Here is a 25,149-nt window from a genome sequence, read left to right on the forward strand (position 1 = left end):
AACAGGTTTCATAGAATATTAATCCAGTATTTAGTCACATATTTACTAAAATACTGCAACCATCTGTTTCTTGTGTGCTGCTTAAATACATAGAACTCTCCCTGCTTCCTATAAAAACAGCTTTATTAGTTTATCTCTCATGAGAACTCATCTCTGCTGCATTTCCTATAAAAACTCTCAAAAGGGTGTAGGTTGCTGCTATATTCTGACTGTTATTTTACAGTTACAAGATAATTTAGAATATAAAAGCAGCTATGATCCTGGTCATGCACTGTAGGGTAAGCACTGTACAAATAAAGAACATAAACAGGGTTCCAGGCCAAAATGTTTACAATCAAAACCAAGTGAGACAGATATAAGAGAGCAATGAAAAAAGGTTTATTAATTCTTTTATCCATCACCTTCTGCTAAAATAAGCTGTGAAGCAGCAACCATATTTTACTAAATATTTATGCAATATTAACCATCACAGACATCAATACTGTAACAATATTGTTGTTAAGAGTTAGTTATCATCACTTACCTATAGTTTCAGAATATGTACAGCTACAGATTCACACAATATTTACTTTTACTCCTTGTATGTCACAAATTCACCAAAACCAGTAAACAATAAGGTTTCAGTTGGTACAGAAAAGTTAGGAAACATCAGAATACACCTTTTTGTGTACATAAATATTATGGTACACCTTTTAACTGTGCAAACAGCTATTTCTTACATAAACCAGTATACACAACTGCTTATTAAACAGGCAATTTTTCAACATTATTCCTTATTGCTCTACAGATAGGTTTGGTTTCATTCCTACCTCCAAAACAACCTGTTTATTTACCTCAATTACTTTTTCACAACAACTACAGGAACTGCCAAAGAAATATTCCATCCTGACTAGCACCTTAATTGCTAGGTTAGGTTTGTGCAGCTTTTACACATTCTCTTTAAACTAACTCATCCTGAATTTCTATTTTCTTGCACTGTTTCAGCAAGAACAGGAGTAGTAGCTCCCTCATCTAATATCTGGCAGTCTACCAGCTATGGCACTCTCCAGGAGCTTGGGAGGTCCTGCCTAACTCTCTTCAGTCAGGTGGAAGAATCAAATCAGCCATCTCGCATCTTCAAAAAGACATCAGCAGAGAACTGAAGACAGGATTGTAAGCAGACAGAAGCATCTAACTGCAGCTTTAAGCACAATATGCAAATGGCAATATTAAGGCTTTACTCATCTCTCCTTTATTCTCCATAGACAGCTGTATGCTGAGCAGGTATTCAGCATCACAGTAGTGTTAAGTCTCATTTTTAAATCCTACTTTTCCCACTGTACTGCTTAGGTAGGTGCTCTGTATTCCACTTAGAAGTTGCATTCAAAGCATTTACAAGATACAAGATCTCACAAAAATTTTCAGAGAAAGTAACAGGGATTCCCTTTCTGCCTTCTTTTCTAGTACTTGTTATATTGTTTTTCTGGAAACACGTGAGGAAAACCTTTTGGATGAGCAATTAAATGCTGTGTCATTAACTGGTCTAAGTTGTTTACATTTTAATTAATAGGAAACCATACTCCTCTTTTACTTCTCTTTTATACAGGATAGATATATTTTCTCCCCTGTGGAAACACTGAAACTGCATCATAAACTAAGATTAGCTTAAGTTTGACAGCCAAAGTTCAGACTGTCTTTTTTGCATACAAAGTGCCAAGCTGTCCCTTCACATGGAGCTTGTACAGCTGGTGTGCTACCTTATTTGAAAAGCAAGACTGTGGAGGAGTTTTACTATCTCAGGGCAGGATATGAGTGGGTTAGTGTGTCCCTGAAGGAGAGGGAATGAGGAATTTGGGAGTGCCAGATAAGAAAAACAGTAGACAGAGCTAGACTTTGGAGTAAGCTCTGGCAAGAGCTGTGTTTGCACACTAAGGAAACACACCTGTGTACAAGTGGCATGTCAGATGTATCAGGTACTAGCCAAGCTACACAATGCCTACCAATCTCAACTTGGTCACACTTCTTCATGGTTTTCTTTGAGAAAGGAACATCTACAAGTGGTTACAAGAACAGACTTTTAGCCGTAAATTGGCCGTATAAGTGTCATCTAAGGTTGAAGAACTGTTCTCAAAAGTGTAGCTATTCTGAGGCTCCACTCTAAGCAGGCACAGACCTGGGAAGCCAAGGCCTTTAAAGTGAAACAGATGAAATCAAACCACTAGGCAAGAAAAATACAGGAGGCAACAGATGATGCTAGTAAACTGCACTATTGAAACAATGAAGCAAGTATTTTCCAAGCCCTCTTTGAAAGTCAGCAGCAACAATGAGAGCCTTGCTTGAGGAAACTGTTGCCAGGACAACTCCTGTGGAGTTTACCAGCAAATTACTCCCAAGAGTGAACAGAAGATTTGAAGAACTATGCATGGGGACAGCTGAGGGATTACACCAGACACTTCCCAAGGGAACTGTATAAAACTAATTACAGAGGAGATAGCTGCACTATAATCACCATTTTTGATCAAACAATTGGTTGGAGAAAGAAATGCAGGCAAATTTTGTAGGGGGAGAAATCAAGCTGATCCAGCTCCCTGGAACACAAATAATGTGGGGAGGATATCTTTATTGTCTCCTACTTCAATAGCATATACAAGCATTCTGTAAGTGAGAACAGTTTTCAGACATTCTTATGTCTCCAGACTTTTCCTGTTGCACACCTTACATATACCAAGATTCAGATGCTACAAATTTGCCAGGAAAAACTACCTGCTGCCTTGTAAGAACATACTGAAACTGAGAAGACGTCTTGAAAGTCTTCCACAAAAATTCAACATGAAAAAAAGGACATTATGTCTTGGGGGATATGATGAGATTGAACTCTCTGGGTAGTGTGCAATATATTTTCTTATGGATGAAAAACCTGACAGTCACTAGCCAGTTTTGTTTGCACAGGAAGAACTGAGGAAATTTGGATACTTTCTGTTTGCAATTAGAAGTTGTTAAGAGAAACATTACTAGAAAAGGTTTGAGGCAACTCAGATTTCATCTTACAGTCCTGAAAGTAGAGGATTGTTTCCATAGCAAAATAAGGACATCTCAGCCATAAATCATTATTTCCTTGGGGAATAGGCAAGGAGTCACATTCTGATCTAATTTAGTGATAAATCCAGAGTAGCTGGCAAAGCAATTGCGCTCAATCAGCTACACAGATGTGGCAAAACTGTCAGCTTATAAGCTTCAACATGACTGTTGCTTGGGGGATAGGAAAAAAAATAGTTGGGAAACACCCTAAAATTATTCTTGAAGCTGCAGCAAGATACAGCCAACTAAACATGGATACAGAAAACTTTTGCATAGCTATCTAATAATAGGTTATAAGTACTTAAGAAATAGGGAATAAATGCAATCCTAAAGCATGCACAAGTAATCTATGTTTCATGGATTTCTTCATGAAACCTAAATATTTATGTGACGCACATTAGAGATAGAAAATGATTTTTGTTTTGGTTTGTTTTTTTTTACACATATGTGGTGTACCTGTGGAAAAAAAATCCCAACCTTTTTAGAAAAGGAGTAAGAATTACCCAGGAAATCAGTTGTTTGACAGCCCCTTTTCAATATCCAAATACATGCAAGAGCCTGGCTGTAATATTTGGCAACAGAGGCGTGTACTTGCTTCCTGCACTTGCTAGGAATACAGTGAACATCAGAAAGTGTCTGAAGACAGTTAACTATGGGTGGCTACTTAAAACTAGATTTGGACAGAAAGCTCCCTAACTGCAAACAAATAGTCCCAAGATGCTCTTTACCAGAAAGGTGAGAATCTCAGTTTATTAAATGATACTGAAGGACTGGAATGTATTCAGTAGGTCATGATATCTGCACATGTAACAATGGTATAAAAAAAAAGCTGAATCACAGTGAGAAAATTACCTGTTTTTTACGTAGAAAGCTATAAGATTTATTTCTAGGTTTTCCTTATCCACGTTAGCCTGAAAATAACCATTTGCTCACTGAATTCTGAATTCACAAAATAGTTGTGACTAGTCCAGAAAAAGGCCAGCTTAGAACTACAGAAAGGTTCTCCAAAGCTGTACCTGCTACAATTGTATTGGGAATGCAATGTGCCCTCAAATTAAACCTGAATTAGTCCTAGTGACTAGTGTTAGGATACATTTGTTTGGCCACATGCATTTGAACATCCTGTAGGAAAACATCAATTGGGTTCATGTTTCGGCTAACTAAATCTAAATCAGAAAGCTTACTACCAAAGGAATATTGTTCTTCAGTGGGTATGTAAATTGGGAACAAACTTGATGATCTAAAAGCAAGTAAAAGCCAAGGAATGACCTCATCTGTCTGGAGCTATCTGGATGACAGGCATGGCACCAAGAATTAATCTGAATTTTGAATATCTGCCTTGTTTAGGTCTCAGCCAATGGTAATTCTGTCTCAGCATATTACAGTGCCAATGCAGTGATTGATTGTTTTGCATTACTTTAGTTCATTTGAGGCTACACTTGTTTACATAACGTCAAAAATCACCTTTGAAATGTGTCAGAAATCAATCTAGAGCACTGAAGGCCTTCTAGAACCTTGCTAAGATAGGGTAAGTTGTTTGATAACAAAAATTTATCAAAGCCTTCATTATCAGTCCACATCTTTAAGAAGACTCCATTGTATCTCAAACAAACTGCTTAGAAGATTAAAAGTGGAAGCATTTCAGGCAGTCTCTGCCATTTGCAATGGATGTATCTCATTCCCTGTGATAAGGGCAGTTCCATAGGAACTATTTAACAACAATTTACTTACAAATAGGATCCCACACTTGAGAAAAGGCTCAGTTCAGGCAAGTACTAGGCAGCCTGCTGCTTCCTCGAAGGAAAAAATGTAAAATAATACAGAATAGTGGTGAAAAAAATATTAAGTACTGCACAGATATATTAAGCTCAAGCTGTGAGACTGGAAATCAAAGCTGCATGCAAGCAGGAAAGCTCCAAGATATCAACAGGCATCTTTGGCCTTAGGACAGTCTGGGCAGCCCAAAGGTGCCCATTGCACTAAACGAACTGCACGGGATCATTGTTTCGAGTTGGGGATGGTTTTTATTCTGCTTCATCCAAGAATACATGTTTGGTCATTTACTAGCTGCTTACTTGGGTGGCAGTTACATTGAGAAAACTGTATCTGAACTGTGTCACTTCCACAGTACAGACATGCATCTACACAGCAACAGAAACCATCCTAGTATACAGCTGTACAAGTTACAAAGTATACAAGTTATAACAGTGCAAGATCTGAGCACATTAGTGTCAACCACTTATGAGCAGGAAATGCAAGAAAAATGGAAAAGTAATCCATATTCACCGTGGTTTTCAGTTCCCATTGCAGCATTACTAACATAGCCATTATTGTACAATCCACACCTTAAGCTTATTCACAGTAACTGACTAGTGTAGGCAGGTCTTGGCAGTAAATAGGAATTCCTTCTGTTTTACAACAATTTGTGTCTTTTTTGTTTTTCACTCCCACAGAGCTGGAGAAATTTGTGTCATCATTCCAACAATATGAAAAAGTGAAAGTAATATGAAATCCTGTACCCCATCAGATGAACCGGCTGGTCTGACTCAATACACGAAGTGATTACAACAGCTATGCTCTTTGGTGCATGTCTGCATTACAGTCAAAGAAAATACGACATAAGCTAGAAATAAAAGCCATAATCTATAGGCTTTTGTTATCTAAAGCTGGCATATCTAAAGCTTTCATTATCTGAAGCTCAGAGGTTTGTGTGTTGAACTGTCAGCTACAAAAAAAAAAGAATATATTTACCTTTTCACCTTTCACTCCACTGCAGTCACATTTGGATAAGGATGTACATCCATGGCAAGCCTTTAAAGACATAAGAAAGAAATATTTTTTTAATCAGCATAAAACTATATAAACTCTTTAATACTATTACAAAACGCAGTCTAAAATGTGTATTATATCTGGAAATTTTAGACTTACATTTGTGGTTAAACTTCGTTTCAAGCAAGGCACAATGCAAAACCTATAGCCAAAGGTGCCAGAAATTCAATAAACAGGCTCTTAAGCTCAAGTCTTCACATCAAGAGGAGTGCAGCTATGGTGCCCACCAGTAGATGTCAGGTTTTGCACAGGATTTTAACTAAGCCTCACATTTATGAGCCTATTTGTGATACAATTGGAAAAATACTTACTACACAATTAATTCTTCCCTCTGCAGCTCAGTTATTGAAAAAAGGTTTTTAAAAACACCTAGATTTTATCTAGCTGAATTCATACACCATTACAAAGCATGACAAGTCAGCTACAGCAGTCTCTAACATAAGAGCAGTGACAGATAGATATTAAGGGGTCAGAGGAGGGAGATATGGAAGCTTGATTCATAAAGAAGATCCAAGTTAGTTAGCTTTCCATACTATATTTGCTCAACTTATATTCTTTCACTCCCATCCCAATATGGGATACTCATTAGAGCTCCATGTTGAGAGAAGTGAGATTTCTAGAATAAATGAATTCTTTTGTTAGGTCTTTACATAATACATATGGTCATCAACTTTAAACCTCTTTATAGTTAAAAGTCATGACCAGTGTAAAAACCATGTAGAAGACAAACCCTAAAGTATTTCAGGTGGCATAACTTATTGTGAGAACAGGTGTGGCATTGTATTAAAAACCGGCACATACTTCAAAAGTCTGAAAAAAGGTGAGCATTTGGGATTGCCTGCCCATAAGATACAGAGAACACTACGTGCAAAGTCTCAATCAAGCAGGAAACCACTCAGTATGTCAGATCTGAAGTGCACCCACACTCGAATTCTAGTCTTCATTATTACAGAAGCATTTAGAGACATGACCCATCACCTACCTGGCATTAGGAATGTCCTGGCTCTTAGCCTAAACACACTACCAAGCATCAGACTGAAAACACAGAAGCAGCTTAATTCACCTGGAGCTACACAAATTCAGGATCAACTAAAGCATCTTGTAGTAAAAGGAAGAGCTCTTAAGTACAGCAGTGGTGCTACACGACATGACTAGGGCACCTCTCCAAGCGTTCTATTTGGCTTTTGTAATCAGTTTCTTGATTTTATGTATAGCAAAACTCAAAAATCTTAGTTAATGGGGTTTGAGCCATTTCCTAAAGCAAAATTGAACTTTACTAGTCAGTTCAGGTTTTCAAAGGCCAGACCGATCCAAGCCCTGATTAACCAGGCCTCAGAGGGTGTTTGTCTAAATGCCCCTCTGATGTCACCCCTCAATCCAAGGTATCTTGTAAATTTCATATCAGAACCTTTTCACTTTAAAAAGTGGATTTTAAAAAAGCAAGTTCCTTCTGAACCAACTTTAGGATTAATCTTGTTAACAAAGCTTCATTTAAAATGGATTAACCTTAGTTACACACACTATTCTCTTGCTTCACCATACAAGGCTAAAAGAAACAGCAAGTTACCCAGCTTGCCATGCAGCGGTTGCTGCTTTCTTATTACAAAGACAGCATAGTGAGAGCTACATGAAAACCTTTGATGTCTTCAAGAGGCAGGGTGAGGAAAAGAAGCTGTGCAGTGGTGAAACACACAGGCTGAAGTAACAAACACCTGGAAAGCATGCTGAAGATCCTACACTGCACAAGGATTTATTCAAGTCAAGGAAGAGACTCATTTAGTCTTCTCCTCACAGCTTCCAGGGAATGTTTCCAATAGAAGTTTCCTGAGTTTTCAGGTACAAGAGTACTGTTCAGGTAAACAGAGAGAAAAGGAAGCTGGAGGGGAAAAAGATAGTTAAGAGATTATATTGACCCTTCACACAAGAAGTTAGATGCACACTATTTTGTAAATGGGAGCTTTTAAACATTGAAACTCAGAATCTCTACTCTTTGCTACTGCATTTCCACAGTAAGACTGCACAAAACTCCATTGTTACTGCTAACATATTTTCAACAGTGATCCTGACAGTAGGATCAATTAATAAAGGAAATAGAATCATGGAATAATTTGGTATGGAAGGAACCACTCAAAGCAGTGACACTTAGAACAGGTTGCACAGCCTTTTGTCCAGTTGCATGCTGAATAACTACAGCAGTGAAGTAGCCTCACAGCCTGTCTAGGCCCTTGATCTGGCACTTGCCTGCCTTCCTGGAGAAGCTTCTCCCTTCCCCCTCCACTTCTCATGAGAATTCCTTATGTTGCAACTTGTACACATTGACTCTTATCCTATGCAGGATGAGAGGACCCAGGCTTCATCTTTGCTATGCCCTTCCAAGTAGTAATATGACAGACATAAGATTCATACTCTTCCTTGAAGCCTTTTCTCTCAAGTCAAGCACTTCCTCATACACCCCGCCTTTCATCTCTTGTTGTCTCAAAATGAAGCAAAACAGAGAGAAATGACCTTTAAGTTAGCTTGTTTAGAATCAGGGACTGACTTTTCTTGATTTTCAAAGAACTGACAAAGGAGCACCTTCCTCACATTCACTGACAATAAATACCAGTGGATAGGATGCTGAATGATAACGGGTATCCTTCTCAATTCTGTGGCACTAAAAACCAAAAAAGCTTCTGAGTTCAAATCTTCCTTTATAAAATTTCCAAAGAAAGTGTTTCTTTCCCTTATACTATAAGTAGTTTAAAGAAAATTAGTGCTTTGATTTAATCAATATAGTTTTGGGTTTTTTTAAATCTGTGGTTGTCATTCAAAGTTATTTATATTTTTAAACCAGATACCTTACACTTTGAGCAGCCTCTTAATACATACAATCGGCCTGTCTTGAAGAGTCAGATGTACTCACTAAATGTTTTTTGACTGGTATTTTTGGACATCCAGATGCATCACTTCCTGCAGGAAGGGAACATGGTCTTTCCCAGACAGCAGTGTAGAGAAGCTAAAGTAAGTCTCTTGAAATACCCACTGTAATCGAATGGTTTTAATTTTTGGCTCAAATCCTGGGAAGATCTATTCACCCACAAGCTTATCAAGATGTATGCCCTCAGCAGAGTCACTTATCTCCCAGTATGAAAGCTGTATTTGGCAGATTGTGTTTCTTACTTAAACCAACTTGGTATCCAAGTTAAGGTTTTAACAGAACAGTTTGAAGAGAAAAAGCCCACAGAATTCACACTATATCAAGATTAATTCACATCACTTATGGGTCATTACAGTATGTCATAAAAACCAAAATATAGTAAAACGTCACAGGAAAAAAAAAAGCACTTAATGACCTATTCTAAGTGAAAACTTTCTTTTGTTTAGACTTTTCGATAATCTCAAGGCCATTTTCCCTTGGGAAAGCAGGCACAAAAATTGTGCTACAGGAGAAATTGCATAACAAGCTAGTACAAGTTTAAAAGTCACTCAACAGCCACCAACTACAGATTTATCATTTCATAGATTTAATTTTGTATCTCATACTAATGCAAAGAAAATCCAAGCTCCATACTATGCATAGCAACACTTGAATTTCTCTGCACATGAGCAATGTTATCCACACCTCAATCAAAGAAAGCAGATGTGACTATAACATTTCTTGCATAGAAAAATCTACATTAAGATCAAGATTTAAATTGTTATGATCAGTATTTTGCCCTTAGAAACAACTTAATCACTAGTTCTGAAAGCCAGGTGACTCACTGGGTTTTCAGACCTGGAAAATTAAATGACTCCAAGCCTCAGTTGTAACTCTGAGTTACACTTATCTTACAGGTCATCTGCCTTGTTTCAGGCAGCCAGAAGCCTTCAGTAGCAGTTCAATCCCTAGGTCTGGTCAGTAGGACAAATTGCCTTAGGCAACAGGGATGATGATAAAAAAAATATTGGATGTAACAGTGATTTGTGGCTTGATCATAAGGATCTGGTTACCACTTCCATGTCTACTAAAATCTTGCCATTTTCAACTACATGAATACAGGTAAGGAATCAAGGCAGCTTTTAAGAATAAGACTGAAACTGTTCAGATTTACATCTTACTGTATTCTTATTGCTTCCCCTCACTCCTCACCATGTACCCGTAAAGATGAACTCTCTATCATTGCAATTTCCTTTGCTGTGACTTTTGTATAGCAAGGCACAATCAAGGGCTTTAATTAATCTATTTGAGTTTAGCTAATCCTTTCATTGGATTTTCCTGACAGCTTCTAACCCATTGAATCTGTGTGCAGAAAGCAAGTTCTTTTCATTAGTATATAAAAGGAGGGATAGTATTGGTTTACTGGTCAAAGGATAACTCTTCCAGAACAAGCTCAGTCTTTTGTGTCTTACATGGACTGAGAAAAACTGCTTTATGCCATCAATCAAATGGGCCTTTTCTTGTTTGTTTGTTTCGTTTTGAAGAGTACATATCTGAAATCAAAGTCACTTCTTAATCTTGGCCACAGGTTTGTTACAGTCAGCTCAGTGAAATGAGTAAGTCTAAGTTGTCCTCAAAATTTGTTTTGGCTAGAAGCCTGCATTATGTATTGGGCATATTCCCATGAGGCATAGAGAGGTCTGTTACAAGGCAACTTCCACACGTTCCACTCATCTCCCAGCTGCAATTCAGGACAGTATTGGACAAAATATTTCTGAAAACCACCAGGTAGGTGAATGTTTTTCCTGGACAGAACACCAACTTGCAGCTTCCTAAAACTGTGAAGTGAAAAGAGAACCTTTTATTGATTTCTGAGAGCAAGTTAATAAAAGTTAGAGAGGACTGGTTAATGACTTCAGGTAGGTAAATCTGACTTTAGATCTTGGTCTATCAGTATCAAAGTTGCACACAACTATACATTACATTAACTAACTAAAAGATCTAGATGGTAAATTGAGTTGTGCTTCAGAACTGGTTTACCATTACATACAAACAATTCAGAGAAACTAAACAGTGGAAATGTAATTAGGCTAAAAATATATGTTCTAGAACTCTTCTAGTCTAGAAAACAATGAAACAGGATTTCACAATTTGCCAGGTCTGTCTCTAGACTACATCTGTTAAAATAAACTTATTTCCTGGAGCTCCTAGAATATCTAGATTCTCAAATACAGACAACTTCTCAGTTGAGCTCTGATGAGCAGCAGTTTAAGAGTTTTGTAGCTCATGAAACCTTATGAAATGGAAATTGACAATTCTCAAGTTGAATCACAATTTCATTTGTATTTGTTCATGACTTAAGGTTGGTAGAAGGGAATTTTCACAGTAGATGGTGCAACTACTTGTTGGACAATTGTGGAAGACCTGTTCTTAGGACAAAGCTTAAACACAGTAGACAAATTCTACACACTAGAGTTGCTCTGGCCACTACAGTAGTTGCCTATATGCTACTAATATCACTCTCTAAAATATGACAGCTTACCAGTCAGGAACATCAGAATGTTTAACATTAGAGAAAATGAGAGCATAAATATTGGATAATTCTTTCTATATAAAGACTGATTCTGTTGTTAAGAAACTCACTCTGATCAATATCAGCAAATTCAAGAAACAGAAAATAATCAGTTACAAATATCTTCACCCTAGGAGGAAGACTGTAGTACTCTTAATGCTGTAACCAAGCATAAGTCTCAAATTCATTTATTCGTACCTCTATTTATAAAGGAAAATAAATTCAGCTTTTTAGTTCCAAGCAAACAAAGATAAAGCTTCATTTTGGTGGTGGTCCTGAAGAACTTACTCATATTTATTAGCTTGCCAAGATCTGTGTAACAAAATACCTGCACAGTTATCTAGCTAAGGATTTACTACTTGTCCAGGTCAAAGATTTCACCATTTATCTTCAGCACACTGAGTTTCCTTTCACTTGCCTGGACATGAACATAGTGAAGAAACAAAAGATTTTGTGGGGATTTGACAAGCAGAGTTAAAGCTACTATTGTGAGTTCTAATTATGATTTCACATACATGCTCTTTAAGCTTAATAAGGGTACAAGTATGCAGACAACAGTTTTTTACTCAAATATCTGTCAAATCAACTATTGCAGCAAAGTCACCAGCACCCTATAATCCAAATGGCCATTCTTTTCTCATTGAAGTATTGTGTTTATGAGTAGTAACATTTCCAAACCAGAATCTGAATTAAAAGATCATTACATACCCCTTTAAATAATCATTTCCCTCAGTTTACCTAGCTATACATACCGAGAGAATAAGTTTCACGGTCTAAAATGTCGGAGTCGAAACATGTTTGCAGAAGTTCTTGACTTTTTTGGGGGGGTGGGGGAGCAGGGGCAAGTAAACTAAGGGAAATTCTGACATGTAATTTAACCTGTTACACCTTGAGGCACTGTATTTCTTTGAAGTCTGCACAGACTTGCAGAGGAAGTTCTTAGCTATAGTAGCCACAGTTCTGGCCACTGTGAATGAGAACACAACAGAGGCAGGTTAAAAACAGATTCTGAGACATCTGATGGATGAATAACCCTTCTTTTTCCTCATAAGAGGTAGCATAAGTTGTTTACTATTTAGACATCTGAAAAGCTTGTATTACAGTAATAACATGAGATATAGCTGTAAAAAACGTACCAAATCTAGTTTCCATACCCCAAATGAATGTTCTGGCTATAAAGAAAATCAATGGATAAACAAATTTTCCCTTAGAATACAGTTACTATGATTAGGTTGAAATTAAAGGGCTACATTGAAAAAAAAATCAGAAATCGAATCAGTAGAACTGTGGCATAACTGCTTTTGGAATATTCAAAACTTTAAGCAACAATGTGTTTGTTAAATATATTGTGCCACAAGAAATGGAGGTGAGCTCTTTTCTGAAGAGAATTTTTCTACCTACACTTTGTACCAAAATAAGGAATTTTACTGCTTTAAATGGAACTGATTATAGGGTTTTTTGACACACAATTCTCTAAAGGTTATCTTTTACCGAAGCTTATATTTAAGCTTATACCGAAGCTTACTATTTACAGCAACAGATCTTTCCTTAGATCAGTTGACATAGTGTAACCACAGACAACAGGCTCCTCTACTGAGTTAACACTCATGAGCTCATTTAACTTTCATTCACCCTCAAAATGCAACTACTTGACTATGAAGACTTCATCCTTCAAGCCCAAGAGAAACAGGAGGAACAATTTCTCTCTCCTTCCCTGGAAAGTCAAAGGTTCAGAGACAAGATCTACAGAAGTACTCACCAATAGATTTTGGCAGATACAATGATCTGCCATTCAGCAGCTACTACTGCTGCACAGAAGACTCAATTTGCAAACAAGGCAGGTAAGAAGGGACAGCTATTCAAATGTCTGAACTGCTGACCAGAGTTTTTAGAAATATAAAAAAACCCTGAAGGACTCATCTTGCAGAGATGCTGCAAGTCATCAGGAAGAAGCTTACACAGAAACAGTTTTTAACCTCCCAGAAGTTAGGGGTTCCCACCACTTTTTTTTAATAACTAAAGTGAAAACAACAAGCAAATACACACAGAAGATATGCCCCCAGAACAGGAGGTATTGCAGCCTGACAGAATTTCTCTCCTGAACCAGAAAGGAGGACAGAAAGTACAAGAGCTCAGCTGGTCATTTGGTGAACTTCCCTGTAATCCCAGATCTTGCTCCCTTTCTCCATACCTAGCTTTAAGTGGGGAAAGACTGAGAATTCTTCAGGACTTGAAGAAACTTTAAGTAGGCAGTACAAGAAACAGAGTAACTCTCAACTCACAGTAACTCAATTTCTACAAAGCCTTCCATCTTAAAAAATGATTGCTGCCACTATGCTTTAATGAGTGCTGCCAGCTTTGAACTCAACTGTATACAAGGAAAAAGTTCTCATCACTTCTGAAAACTAACACTTCTGTGGTCTGTTAGTCTTACAAGACAAATGACAGGCTTCAGTATAGTATATTTTATTGTGAGGGACACAGAAAGCAAAATAATCACATCAAGCTCCACGGCCCATCTCCCATGCATTTCAAAGCTTAAAGTTGAAGAGACCTAAGAAGCTAAGTACTTCTACTCCTGTCCTATCAAACACAAGTTTCCAAACAGCTCCACATCATGCTGAGTTTGCTATTAAAGGAAATTTTGCTACTGAGGTTAAGTACTGTCTTTATGCCATCATCCAAGAGGCAGCATCATAAAAAGCATCTATGTTTAGATTTAGCAAGTATACCTCCTGGTAAATACTGCAAGAAAAGAGTACTAAAAGTGAAGCATAAACTACTACCAGGTGGTTTTCTCAGCCCACTTCATCTCCAAGTTCATGAACTGACAGATGCCAAACCCCACATTCCCCTCTTCACCAGACAGTGCAGCACCTGCATGAGCCTCTAAGTAGTCATCATTCATAGAGAAACACTCTGAAAAAGTAACTGGTTACTGGGAAGCTCTGAGAATGAGCAAGTAAGTTTTAAATCCCTTCTGTATGCAGTCTACAATTTCCATCCTAAAGGTTGAACTCAGAATGCAAGCCACACTCCAGCTTTTCCACAGACCATAAGCAAACTCCTTAAACAAGTACACAGCAAATTAAAATAATTAAAAGTTTAAGTATGCCTCCACCACTGCCTGTCCAGTTACATGTTTCTGCAACTAACACTAGCATGGAGACACAAGCTTTAAGTACCTGACATTCAGTCAGTGTCAGTATACAGTAAACCACTTTGCTTTTCAGGAAGTTTCAGTTTTACTTGAATTTTATACACAACTCTCTAATCACTAGCCTCTTGAGGCTTCCTGATTTTTTCCAGCTGCAAATAAGAACTGCCATATGGTACTCATTACAGGTTAAGATTTACTAGTCATTTAAGACCTTTCCCAAGTGACAGGTGTTAGATGTTGCCACTTTCTATAACCATGTCCAAATGTAACACCAACCTAGACCTAACTGTCAGCTAGGCTTGTAAGCCTCAGATATGCTTGCAAGCCAAGTATTACATAGGCTTAACACCAGACATTACGGTAGTCTGTTTTTAATCCTTTCCTGGTGAAGGACATGGAATAAAGATACATTCTCCAGACTAAGTCCCAGAAAATGTCATGCTCCTCACCTTCATCCCTATTAACGTTTAACAGAAGAAGCTTCAATTCCTGTTAATGGATGTCAGTCATTTGTCCCTGACAACTACACCTTCATGTGTCAAGTTCATGAAGCAGACCACACAAGAATAGAAATCCACTTCTTCCTCTAAAAAAGGAGACGCAGAATAGAATTGCATTTCAGTTTAATCCAACCCTGATGCGGTGTATTTTGAAGCTACTGAAAGCAATAAATTAATGCCAAAGATTAGGCAAGTATACATGCTAAAAAGAATAGAGGCTGTGCACAGTGATATTGCATTGAGATGTTATCTGAAGGGTACACACCCTTTTAACTGCCAGAACAAGACCTAAGTCAGGCTTTGTGGGTGTCTGGGGGATTTTTTGTGGTGGAGGCAATTATCAACTCCCTTCTCCTTCAGTTCTTAGACCAAGTATCATAGCTCCAAGGTTCCTCTAGTTAAAGCTGTTTTATCATTTGTTTATGCCTGTGGCATCAGTATACGCTGTAAGCATTTAATACCTGCAGACAGCACTATGTGTAGCACTTTACCTGTATTGCTGGATACTAATAAAAAGCTACTCTCTGTCCTCAGTTAATCAAAGTTGAAAAAGCAACTGACAACAAAGAGGGCCAAAGTATATAACAAAGCAATGAACACAAAGCAATTGTCCTAAAAATTGCCTAAAGTCAGAGGCACTTCCAAAAGAAATGAGCATCGGGACCTGATGATTTGAGAGGCCCTTTTCTTCTGTTTTGGCCTGGTGAATTTAGAAATCCTTACAGCTGACAAAAACTGGTTTAAAGATGCTTGGTTCAGGATTTCACATGCTTACCTTCAGCAGAGAAAGCATAGCCAATGAGTGTGAGGCTAGTAACAAGGGCTAAGTGCGAGCAACAGCTCAGGGTCTGCTTAGAGGACCTGTCACCAAGTGAGGTGCTTCATAGCAAGGTGCATCTTATCATGACAAAGTGACCTTATAGTGATATGGAGGATCACAATACCGATTTCCCACAGAGTACTTCATAGTGGTAAAATAAAAAGGGATCTGAATGTATTTTATTACCCTTAAAATGCTGGAAAAAATAGCTGCAGGCAATAGATGATTCTAACACACAGAGTTCTTAGAACTAGGTACTCAAACGTGATTAGAAGAAATACATTTAGTTCCCTTACACATGAGAAATTATGTCTAGAGACTTTACATTATGTTATCCTGAGCATCATTACCTTTGATTTGCACCAATTGTCACTGAACAGAAAACATGCCTTGGGAATTAAGTCACACTTATCAGATACTTGCTATGTTAAAAAAAAAGTTCTGAATCCATACCAAAGAACTAGCTGGAAGGACCATAGGTAAGATCTTTACAGAAAAGCATTGAAAAAAGAAAAAGTTTTAAGTATTAACATTTTATCAGTAGTGGGAAAAGCAAAATAAATCTGAACAGAACTAGGGAAAGAGTGTGCAGAGGGAAAGGAAATGCACTTCACTTTTTTTTTTCTTTAAACAGAAACTGATGTCCAAGTCTTTATAATAATTTCTTCTGTATTTTGTCTCAGATCATAAACCAAGATATTTTAAGAAATAGCCACAATGGAATATTCCTCCTGAGATGTTCAACAACAGCAACATTGCAGTAGAACAAGAATATATTAAAGAGTACCAGATTGTCTTTAATAAAGCACTAATCAAAATATATAACTCAAATATTTCTTTATCAAAAGAGTTAGAGGGATTCCACGCACTTAAAACTTGAAAGTATCAGTTTCAATGGATGCTGTGTAAATATTTGAGTATTATTTGAGCATTATTTTTTGGGAAAGGAAGAAGTCTTCAGCAGTATCATTAAGCTTCTTCTTGCTTTGACATACACAAATTTAGTTATTGCTTTCTTCAGCAATTTATTTTATTCACAGTCATTCTCTGGAGTTTACTCAGTAGCAGGCAAACAATTTCTAACCTCAAATATCTTAAGGTGATTCTTTGAGCAGGTCTGAGGATGGTAGTAAGCTGTCTTCCCTGCAACACTGTACTAAAACACTTCCAGTTTAAAAAAGTCGGAGTAGCCAAGGAGAGTGCACACATGGTTCCACACATGCTTCCATACCCTAGCACAGGAGATTGAAGTGAGGAGATCCATTCATAGGAAATGGCCCTCAAGTATTATTAAAATTTGAGACGCAGTTCAGGTTAAAGCTTGGCAAGCTTAAGAAACAGCCCCTGGCATTTGTACACATTCCAAAAGAGAAAGTCACTTTCTCTAAGGGAAACTCTTCCCTTGGGCAGCCTGTTCTAGGGAGTATACCAACTCCCACATGTGCTATTTGGGGCTGAACACATGCCAAGAAAATAACCTGCTCTAAGTTTGTGATAGATGTTTTGCATGCTGCAGTAACCAGTTGGTTAATTACAGCACTCAATATGAGGCATTTCCAAAAAGTTTTAATGGTATTCCTAGAGCAAGCAAGGTTGGAAATAGAAAATACTGTTGCAATGCCATTTTAGTCTGTAACTATTAGAAGAACAAATAGAGAATTTAAAAGACAGCTCTGTTTTGAGCAAGAGGTCACCTAGTCTAGCCTCCAGAGCAGTAGGATTATACTTCCAGCCTTAAGTTTTTCTATGATTCTATAATAAACTCAGAATTTCAGCACTTTTTCTTCTATACATTAAAGTAAAAATATTCAGTGTTAAATACAACAATTTTTTTTCTGGTGGGTCAACTTTGGCTGGCTGCCAGGTGCCTGCCAAGTGGCCACTCATACTCCCTCCTCAGCTGAACAGGGGAAAGAACAGGTAACAAAAAGCTCATAGGTCAATATAAGGACAGGGAGGTCACTCAGCAGTTACTGTCACAGGCAAACCAGACTTGACTCAGGAAAATTAATTTTATTTGTTACAAATCAGAGTAGGGTTATGAGAAATAAGACTAAAGTCTTAAAACACCTTTCCCTCACTTCTTCCCAGGCTCATCTTCACAGGGAATAGGGGTTTTAATCAGTTCATCACACATTATTCCCACTGCTCCTTCCTCCCCGGGAAGAACTCATCACATTATTCCCCTGCTCCACTCCACCAGGAAACAGGCCTCCAAACTCCTCCAACACGGGTCATTCTCATGGGCCGCGTTCTTCATGAACTGCTCCAGTATAGGCTCCTCAGTCTCCAGAGGTCACAGGTCCTGTCAGTGCGGGCCACAGAGTCACAGTCAGGTACATCCACTTGCTTTGGTGTGGGGTCCTCCAGAGGCTGCAGGTAGTGATCTGCTCCACTATGGTCTCCACGACTGCAGGGGTAAGCCTTGCCTCACCATGACTTTCCTCATGGGCTGCAGGAGAATCCCTGCTCCAATGCACGGAACACTGCCTTCCCCTCCTTCTTTGCTGACCTTAGTGGCTGCAGAGTTGTTGCTCTCCCAACTGCTGTTGCACAGCAGAATTTTTCCCCTTCTTCAATATATTACCTCAGAGGGACTACTACCACTGTCAACTGGCAGTGTCGATCAGCAGTGGTGAGTCTCAGAGCTGCCTAGGAATTGGCCCTATCAAGGGGAAAGCTGCTAGGCAGCTTCTCACAGAAGCCAGCTGTGCAGTCTCCCTGCTACTAGAATCTTGCCACACAAACTCAGTATGATTTTCTATGCTTACTCTCTCCCATCCAGCTTAAGACAATGAAGTCTCCAGCTCTACCAAGCTGAATGGAATACAGAACCAATAGTGAAAGAACTACCAAGGTACAACTGTAGCTCATTTATCAAGTATGTCAAAAATTTGATCCTATCTGTTGTCACAGTATGGAACATGAAATGAAGTGCTCAGTGTGAAGCACAGCACCAAAAAGGTAGAGATATTGTTCCAAAGACTACAGCATTTTGAATACACAGACTGGTTTGGACAGGAGTTTTCTTCAAGGAGACAGAATGACAGTATTTTGAGCCAAGTAACCGAAACTTTTTAGGCAGCACATTTATGATGAAAAATGAAAACTGTTGCTCAAGTGCAGCAAAATTTTGCATGACTATTTTTTCCTGACTTCATTATCAGTTTGTAATGATTAGCGTTCGTAAATTCATCTTTACACTTCAAACATTCACCTTCTGTATTTGTCCTCTAGACCCTTTTAGCAACTGGTAATTGCACCAAAGTCAACAACATACTCCTTTCTGCTATTGAGGAAAAAAAAAAAGTGACTGAAAAATCTACAGTGAAGTTTAGGACAACACATTCCTAGTGATTATTTTCTGCATGTTAAACATACTTACTTAGTATAGCTGTTTATAAAGAAAAAAATTAAGTAACACTATTTCTATCACTGCAGTGACTGGCTTTGCTGTTCCTCCACAATCACTTCTGTAGTATATTAACAATTTCAGGTTCTTTAAAGAAATGTGTTTGATTACTCTCATTCTTACATGTAGTATGCCGATGTTCTAAAAATATACATTTTCTGAACATGAATAGACCTGTCAACGTGTATTTTGTCATTCAAACACAAAGTTAAGGAATTCTCCAGGTTCACTTAGGATACAAAAAACCATACTTTAGACATAGGTGTTTTAACACTTTGTTACTTCTATTGCTTTACGAGTTTGAAAGCTTTTAGAACAGAAAAGATGCTTTCAAAAGTCTTATGTACATGTACATGTGTGTAGAAGGGTCACCAATTCAATTGCTAAGAAGTATCCATAAGCATTGTGGATCAGAAACTAAATGACACTACATATCCTTTTTCCTTTCAGTTACAAATGAAAAAGCACCACTCACACAAACCTAAACATCTGTATCCATCTTTTCACTGTTTGCCTGGGCAGACTCTGGGCATGGGCTTCTAGATATTTTCATGGCACCACTTCCCCCATTAAGAAACAGTCAAGTAAATACTATCAGAACAAAAAAAATACTTGAACCTTGAAACTTCTCATCCTCTCTAGATTTTTCTCTTTGTTGTTTTAAATATCTAATGAATTAAGAATTTATTAGGAAAAAAAAAAGAATGGTTTTGCAGAAACTTCAAGGTTTTTTCCTCATGTCTGAGCAGACAGTGACTGGATGAAGAGAGATATGAGGAGCAAATACAAATTCTCATTTTTCAATCCACTGAAAAAGCCTCCTTCCAAATGCCTTTGACATTTGAGGTTCTACATAAAGTGGTCTTAAACTAATCAAAGAAGATACTTATTCTGAATTAAGTCAATTCATATGGACTGAATGATGGTTAGAAGTCACTTTGCCTTTAAGAAACAATGGCTTGTGTTGTCATTCTGTATAGTGGGTTGGTTCAAAGTAAATTGACTCAACAAAAATCACTTCCTCATAAAGAAGATTATTTTTAAAAGGTTTTAAAAACAGAGTTCATAAGCTCCTCCATTCAAACATTGTTTTGTAGTGGCATTTCTAGTCAGGAAAGCAAGTTCTCTGAAAGTTGAAACCCCGTCTAGCCTTGCCTGCAGGTCACATTAGTTTTCATTGCTTTAAGTCATTTAATTGTGGGTTTTTGTAATTGCTCCTTTAACTCAAGGTGTAGAAAGTCTGCAGTTTATTGCCCAGGGTGGTCATTTTCTTTGTCAAGACACCTGCAGGACTTCAATATACAAAAAGAAACATTTGCTTCTGAAGAATCACTGTTGTACTTAGACACAGACTACTATAGTAGATACTACAGTCTCTTCCTTGCGAGTTCTCAATGTAGTTCTCTCAATGAAGAAATACTGGCCTTCATTGTTAACAAGGTGAAGCCAAAAAATAATCAAATTCAAGTGTTGAATTAATGTTTGCTTCAGCTTGGCAGCTTTATGTAATTCATAACTAATGGTTGGTATATTTTCTCCCAGAATGCAGGATTTTGAGATGGTAGGAACCAGAAGTAATAAAATTAACTATTCTGACTGCACTGTTTGACATTTTTCAGAGTACTAGAGAAATATCAGCTCGTCCAGCACATATCATCAAAATCATCCCTTAATTTTCCTAGCTTGCTTAAAAAAAAATAAGGAAAGGACAGGAATACAACTACCGGGCAAACAGTAAAGAAAACAGTAGTACCTAAACCACTCTGTGCTGATGAGTGGTTTACTCAAGAGTAGTTTATCAAGTTTTACTTTTCTCATTAACCTCTCTAAAAGGCTCAAGCTCTTAAAGGGAGCCACCTGAATATAACTCTGCTGACTGCTTGCCACAGCTCTCAAGTGAGTCTGTGAAGAAAATCAGCATCATCTTCCCTTCAACTCATGAAAGAGGTCCAAACAGATCAGTCTTCTACCAAAGCCAATAAGGTGATCTTTGCTAGCAGAAATACAACACAATGTGGTAACGGATAACTATTACAGGAAAGAGATGGAAAGAGAAGAAAGTTCTATACCAGTGAAGCGTTTTAGACGCAAATCAAGGATTTTCTCCATACTCACTGTTCCTTCTAGAGAAGGGGTGCCTACCACATACATACACTTCAGCTACAGCTAGGGGTTGTATAAATCTGGTTTCTAAAAGCATCCAAATTCTCTAAGAGGCAGTACAGTATAAATATCTTTCTCTAAATTAATGGTGTGGTTTAAAACTAAGATTCACTTCAATAGCAACTCAAGTCAGTCCTAGAATAATAAACACACTTTCCAACACATTTAATATATTTCAGCAGAAAGTCCTGACAGATATAGACACTGGCAAAGAGACTCGAGAGCCTGTTTTCAGACAGAAAAGTGAATAGAGCTGTGCTTATTTTGGGGAAAGTTAAGAGGAGGGTTTCAGCAGCGCTGCAGCAGCAAAGCTTATCTAGCATACAGTAGGGCCATATTAGATTACAGTAAGACAGTTTCACAGGTCTAGCTATATGCCTGAATTAAAATAATAGTTTTTAAAATAATAGCTATTTTACTTTTGGTTCTAGTTTAAGTGCACTGCACATAAATGCCTTTTACAGTACCCAGAGAAAGATCGAAACTCAACTCTGACATTTTAATTCTCTGTAGAGATTAGATAAAAGAAACAAAATACAGATGAGACTAAACTATTTTCCTTCACTTCCAAACTGAAGGATGAGAGACAAAGAGAGAAATCCAAAAACAGAGCTGCAATAACTAAGAGCCTCGAATGCTATCACCTTGAAGTCACCCAAACTCCACAGCTTTAGAGTTGGGGTTTTTTTGACCTCTAAAACACACTTCAGGTGGAGAATGCCTCATTGTCAATACTGTCACTACAATTTATTTTTATTTTGTTACATTATAACAGAATAATCCACATACAAACAGACAATGCATAAGGCACCCTCCACAAAAGAATACAGAAGTAAAACTCTGAATGATTCTGTGCTGATAGCTTAGAAGATAGCTTCTTGATCAGTCGTAACTCAAAAGATAGCATTACAGTAAGTATGAATTCAATTTAACTACACAATTCTGATGACTTTTTGACTACGGGATATGGAAGTTGTCTTAGAAAGTACACCTAGGAGTATGACTGTAATTTTAGACTTACAGGATAATCCAGGCTGGAAGGGGCCTCAGGAGGCTTAGTTCAGCCTTCCACTCAAATCACAGCAGGAGATGCAGAGTTTCACACAAGTGATAACCACATAATATCAAAGTCTTTTTCCAATTAGACTAAAGATATGTCTATTAATACATTACAGTTTAATTATTGTGCTTTTTAAAGAGGGTGACTAAAGTATTAATAAGTTTAAGATTTAATGTTTAATTTGCCATATAGCTTTGCAATTATCTATTTGCCCAACATCTCCTAAAATTAAGATTACATCCCCTAGTTTTTGCTTCTTGCATTTTCTCACTACATATTCTCCAAGAAAGACTAAAGCTCTGCAAGATAGACTTCAAGCAGTTGCAAAGTAGTTTTTCAAAATAAGGATTAGAAATATTTTTTATAAGGGGACCCTTTCCTCTTCAGCTCAGCTGTGTTTACTCTGTTAATTTCACATTACACTGAAGCTTTTCCTCCACATACCACATACTTAGCAATTACATGACCAGGATGTTCAGTACATTTTCCTTTTCAGAAGCTGCACTGTAACCAGTAGTATTTTTTATTGATATTGCTAACCTTTTTCAGGAAGGTAAATGATGCTGTTTAAAGATTCTTAAAACCGTTACCAGCACTATACCTTTTGAACACATTTTATTCTCGATACTTTTGAGATGATTCACAGCATGGTCTGGAGCCCACATCAGATAACCAAATACTGCATATAGAAAGACTTAAAAGCACTCCAGTGGCTTTAAATATTACTGAGTCCATACAGCCTTATGAAACAGATAAGCAAAAAGTGTCTTCATTCAAAGCAATTTGTCTGGTGTTATCATCACTAGCAGAGGCTGCTTTCCATTCAGTATGCTTGCATAATACTGTTCCTAGAATGTTTAAGTGAGTATTATCTAGGTATCTCATATGTGGTAATATCAGTGGAGAGTTTACACAATCAATGCAACTAGAGAAGGAAGCATTGTAATCTAAGTGAATGAAAGGTAAAAAAAAGCACATCACTATGTGTGGAACAGATACCTCACTGCACTTTGTCCCAGATGGAAAATATGCATATTAAATTTGTTGGGATGTTCTTACAGTTGTTTTGTAATATGGAAAAGTTTCCACATGTTGTAGTAAAACCATTAGCAACTAACTGCATTACAGTGAGCATTAGTACTCTTTCATAGTAGGAAAAAAAATAAATCACTAAAACTTACATTTGCCATTAAATAACACTTTGTCCTAGGAAAATTTACCTTTCTACTTTAAAAAAGGGTAACTTAGATAATTGCTTTCAGTAAGCATTCATAACCAGGAAAATTAAAGGAGTTTCCACAGAACTATCAGTCTATTCCTATATGTTGAAACTGAAAGACATTCCTAATGATTTCAAATGCATAGCTGCAAAAGCTCCAGCTGCTCTTACATTAGGTTGCATTCAGAATTTCTTTGGTTTGCCTGTATTTTAGTATGTTCCAGAACACATCCCAAGATACAACTTTTAACTACACGTCTAGAACTAAAGGTCATGAAAAGTCAAATGGCAAGCTGCAAGTAGAAGGGCTCAAGCCTTGACATTATGAAACAGTCTTGTGCATGATTGATCAAGACACATCCACAGAATTTCAGGATTAAATACTTCTTGAATCCTAAAAGCCAGTACCCATTTCTTTCCACTTCTACAGACCTAGCTTTCATAACTAGAAAGAGTTAAGGCCAGTTATGAAATGAGAAATAGTAACAACCACCACTACTATAATACTTAGGACAAACAAGAGAAACATCAATGACCACCATTTGCTAATTAACCATATTAATCAAGTACACTGCAGTTAATGATATGGTAGCATATCCTTATATACATAGTAACCTTTGAAAGAAAAAAAAAATCTCAACTTCACTTAGAGGACTTTAAGGAATAATATATGACTTTCCTAAACATAACTGATTGGTAAGGCAGGGTGGTAAGATACCTTACCTGAGCAACTGTGTCCATCCCTACACCTTCAGCCAAATTGAAGGCAAACTAAAAAAGATATTGCAGAAGTTATTTCCTTTTTAGTAACATCTGGGCTTACAAAGCCTATTTAGAAAAATCTAGTCCTTAACTAAAAGGGATTTTTTTTTTTCCAGTGTAAGCCAATAGACAGTCCCTAACTTCAAGTGAGTTTCATAGTTCAGCAAAATTCAAGAATCTAGCCCATCTATATTCTTTCATTAAATAGATGAACAATCACTTTTCTGTAACAGTGAAAGTGTAAACCTACTATAGAGGAAAAAAAAATCAGCATAGGAAGAGCTAATTGACTTAGGCAGATTTATATTAAAACCACCAAGGCACTTACACAATATTGTCCCTTAACATACAAGCACTCATACTCTCTGATGAAAGCATACAACAAATAAATACCTTTTTGTACAGTGTAACTTGAAGTTACTTCATGAACTGATAACACCATCTCCCACCTCATTCATTCTCTCACTCTAAAGTAAGCCTGTTCTCAGATTCCCAGCTACTCAGACTGTGAGTAGTTATACACTTCATTCTACATCTGAGTCCACACAAGAGTGTGTTGCATAATCCATATACTGCTTACCAGGTGTAGATAACCGGCTGTGGAAAATTAGCAATAAAATCTACTCAATGAAATTAATCCTTCATTGAGTATGGTGTTTTGGCTTTTTTTTTCTTAAATTTGGTAAGTCAGTGGGGTGT

The 25,149-nt window shown here is 37.4% G+C and overlaps 1 protein-coding gene across 1 annotated transcript in view; it reads right to left on the reverse strand.

Annotated features, from left to right (window-relative positions):
- The window catches only part of COL4A5 (collagen type IV alpha 5 chain), a 74,815-nt gene that overhangs the window by 47,236 nt on the left and 2,430 nt on the right, over positions 1–25,149 (reverse strand). The window contains exon 2 of the mRNA XM_062006293.1: positions 5,809–5,868. Coding sequence (XP_061862277.1) covers positions 5,809–5,868 — 60 coding nt within the window. The remainder of the gene's footprint in view (positions 1–5,808; positions 5,869–25,149) is intronic.

Source organism: Colius striatus, chromosome 13 (assembly GCF_028858725.1).
Source record: "Colius striatus isolate bColStr4 chromosome 13, bColStr4.1.hap1, whole genome shotgun sequence".
Lineage (NCBI taxonomy): Eukaryota > Metazoa > Chordata > Aves > Coliiformes > Coliidae > Colius > Colius striatus.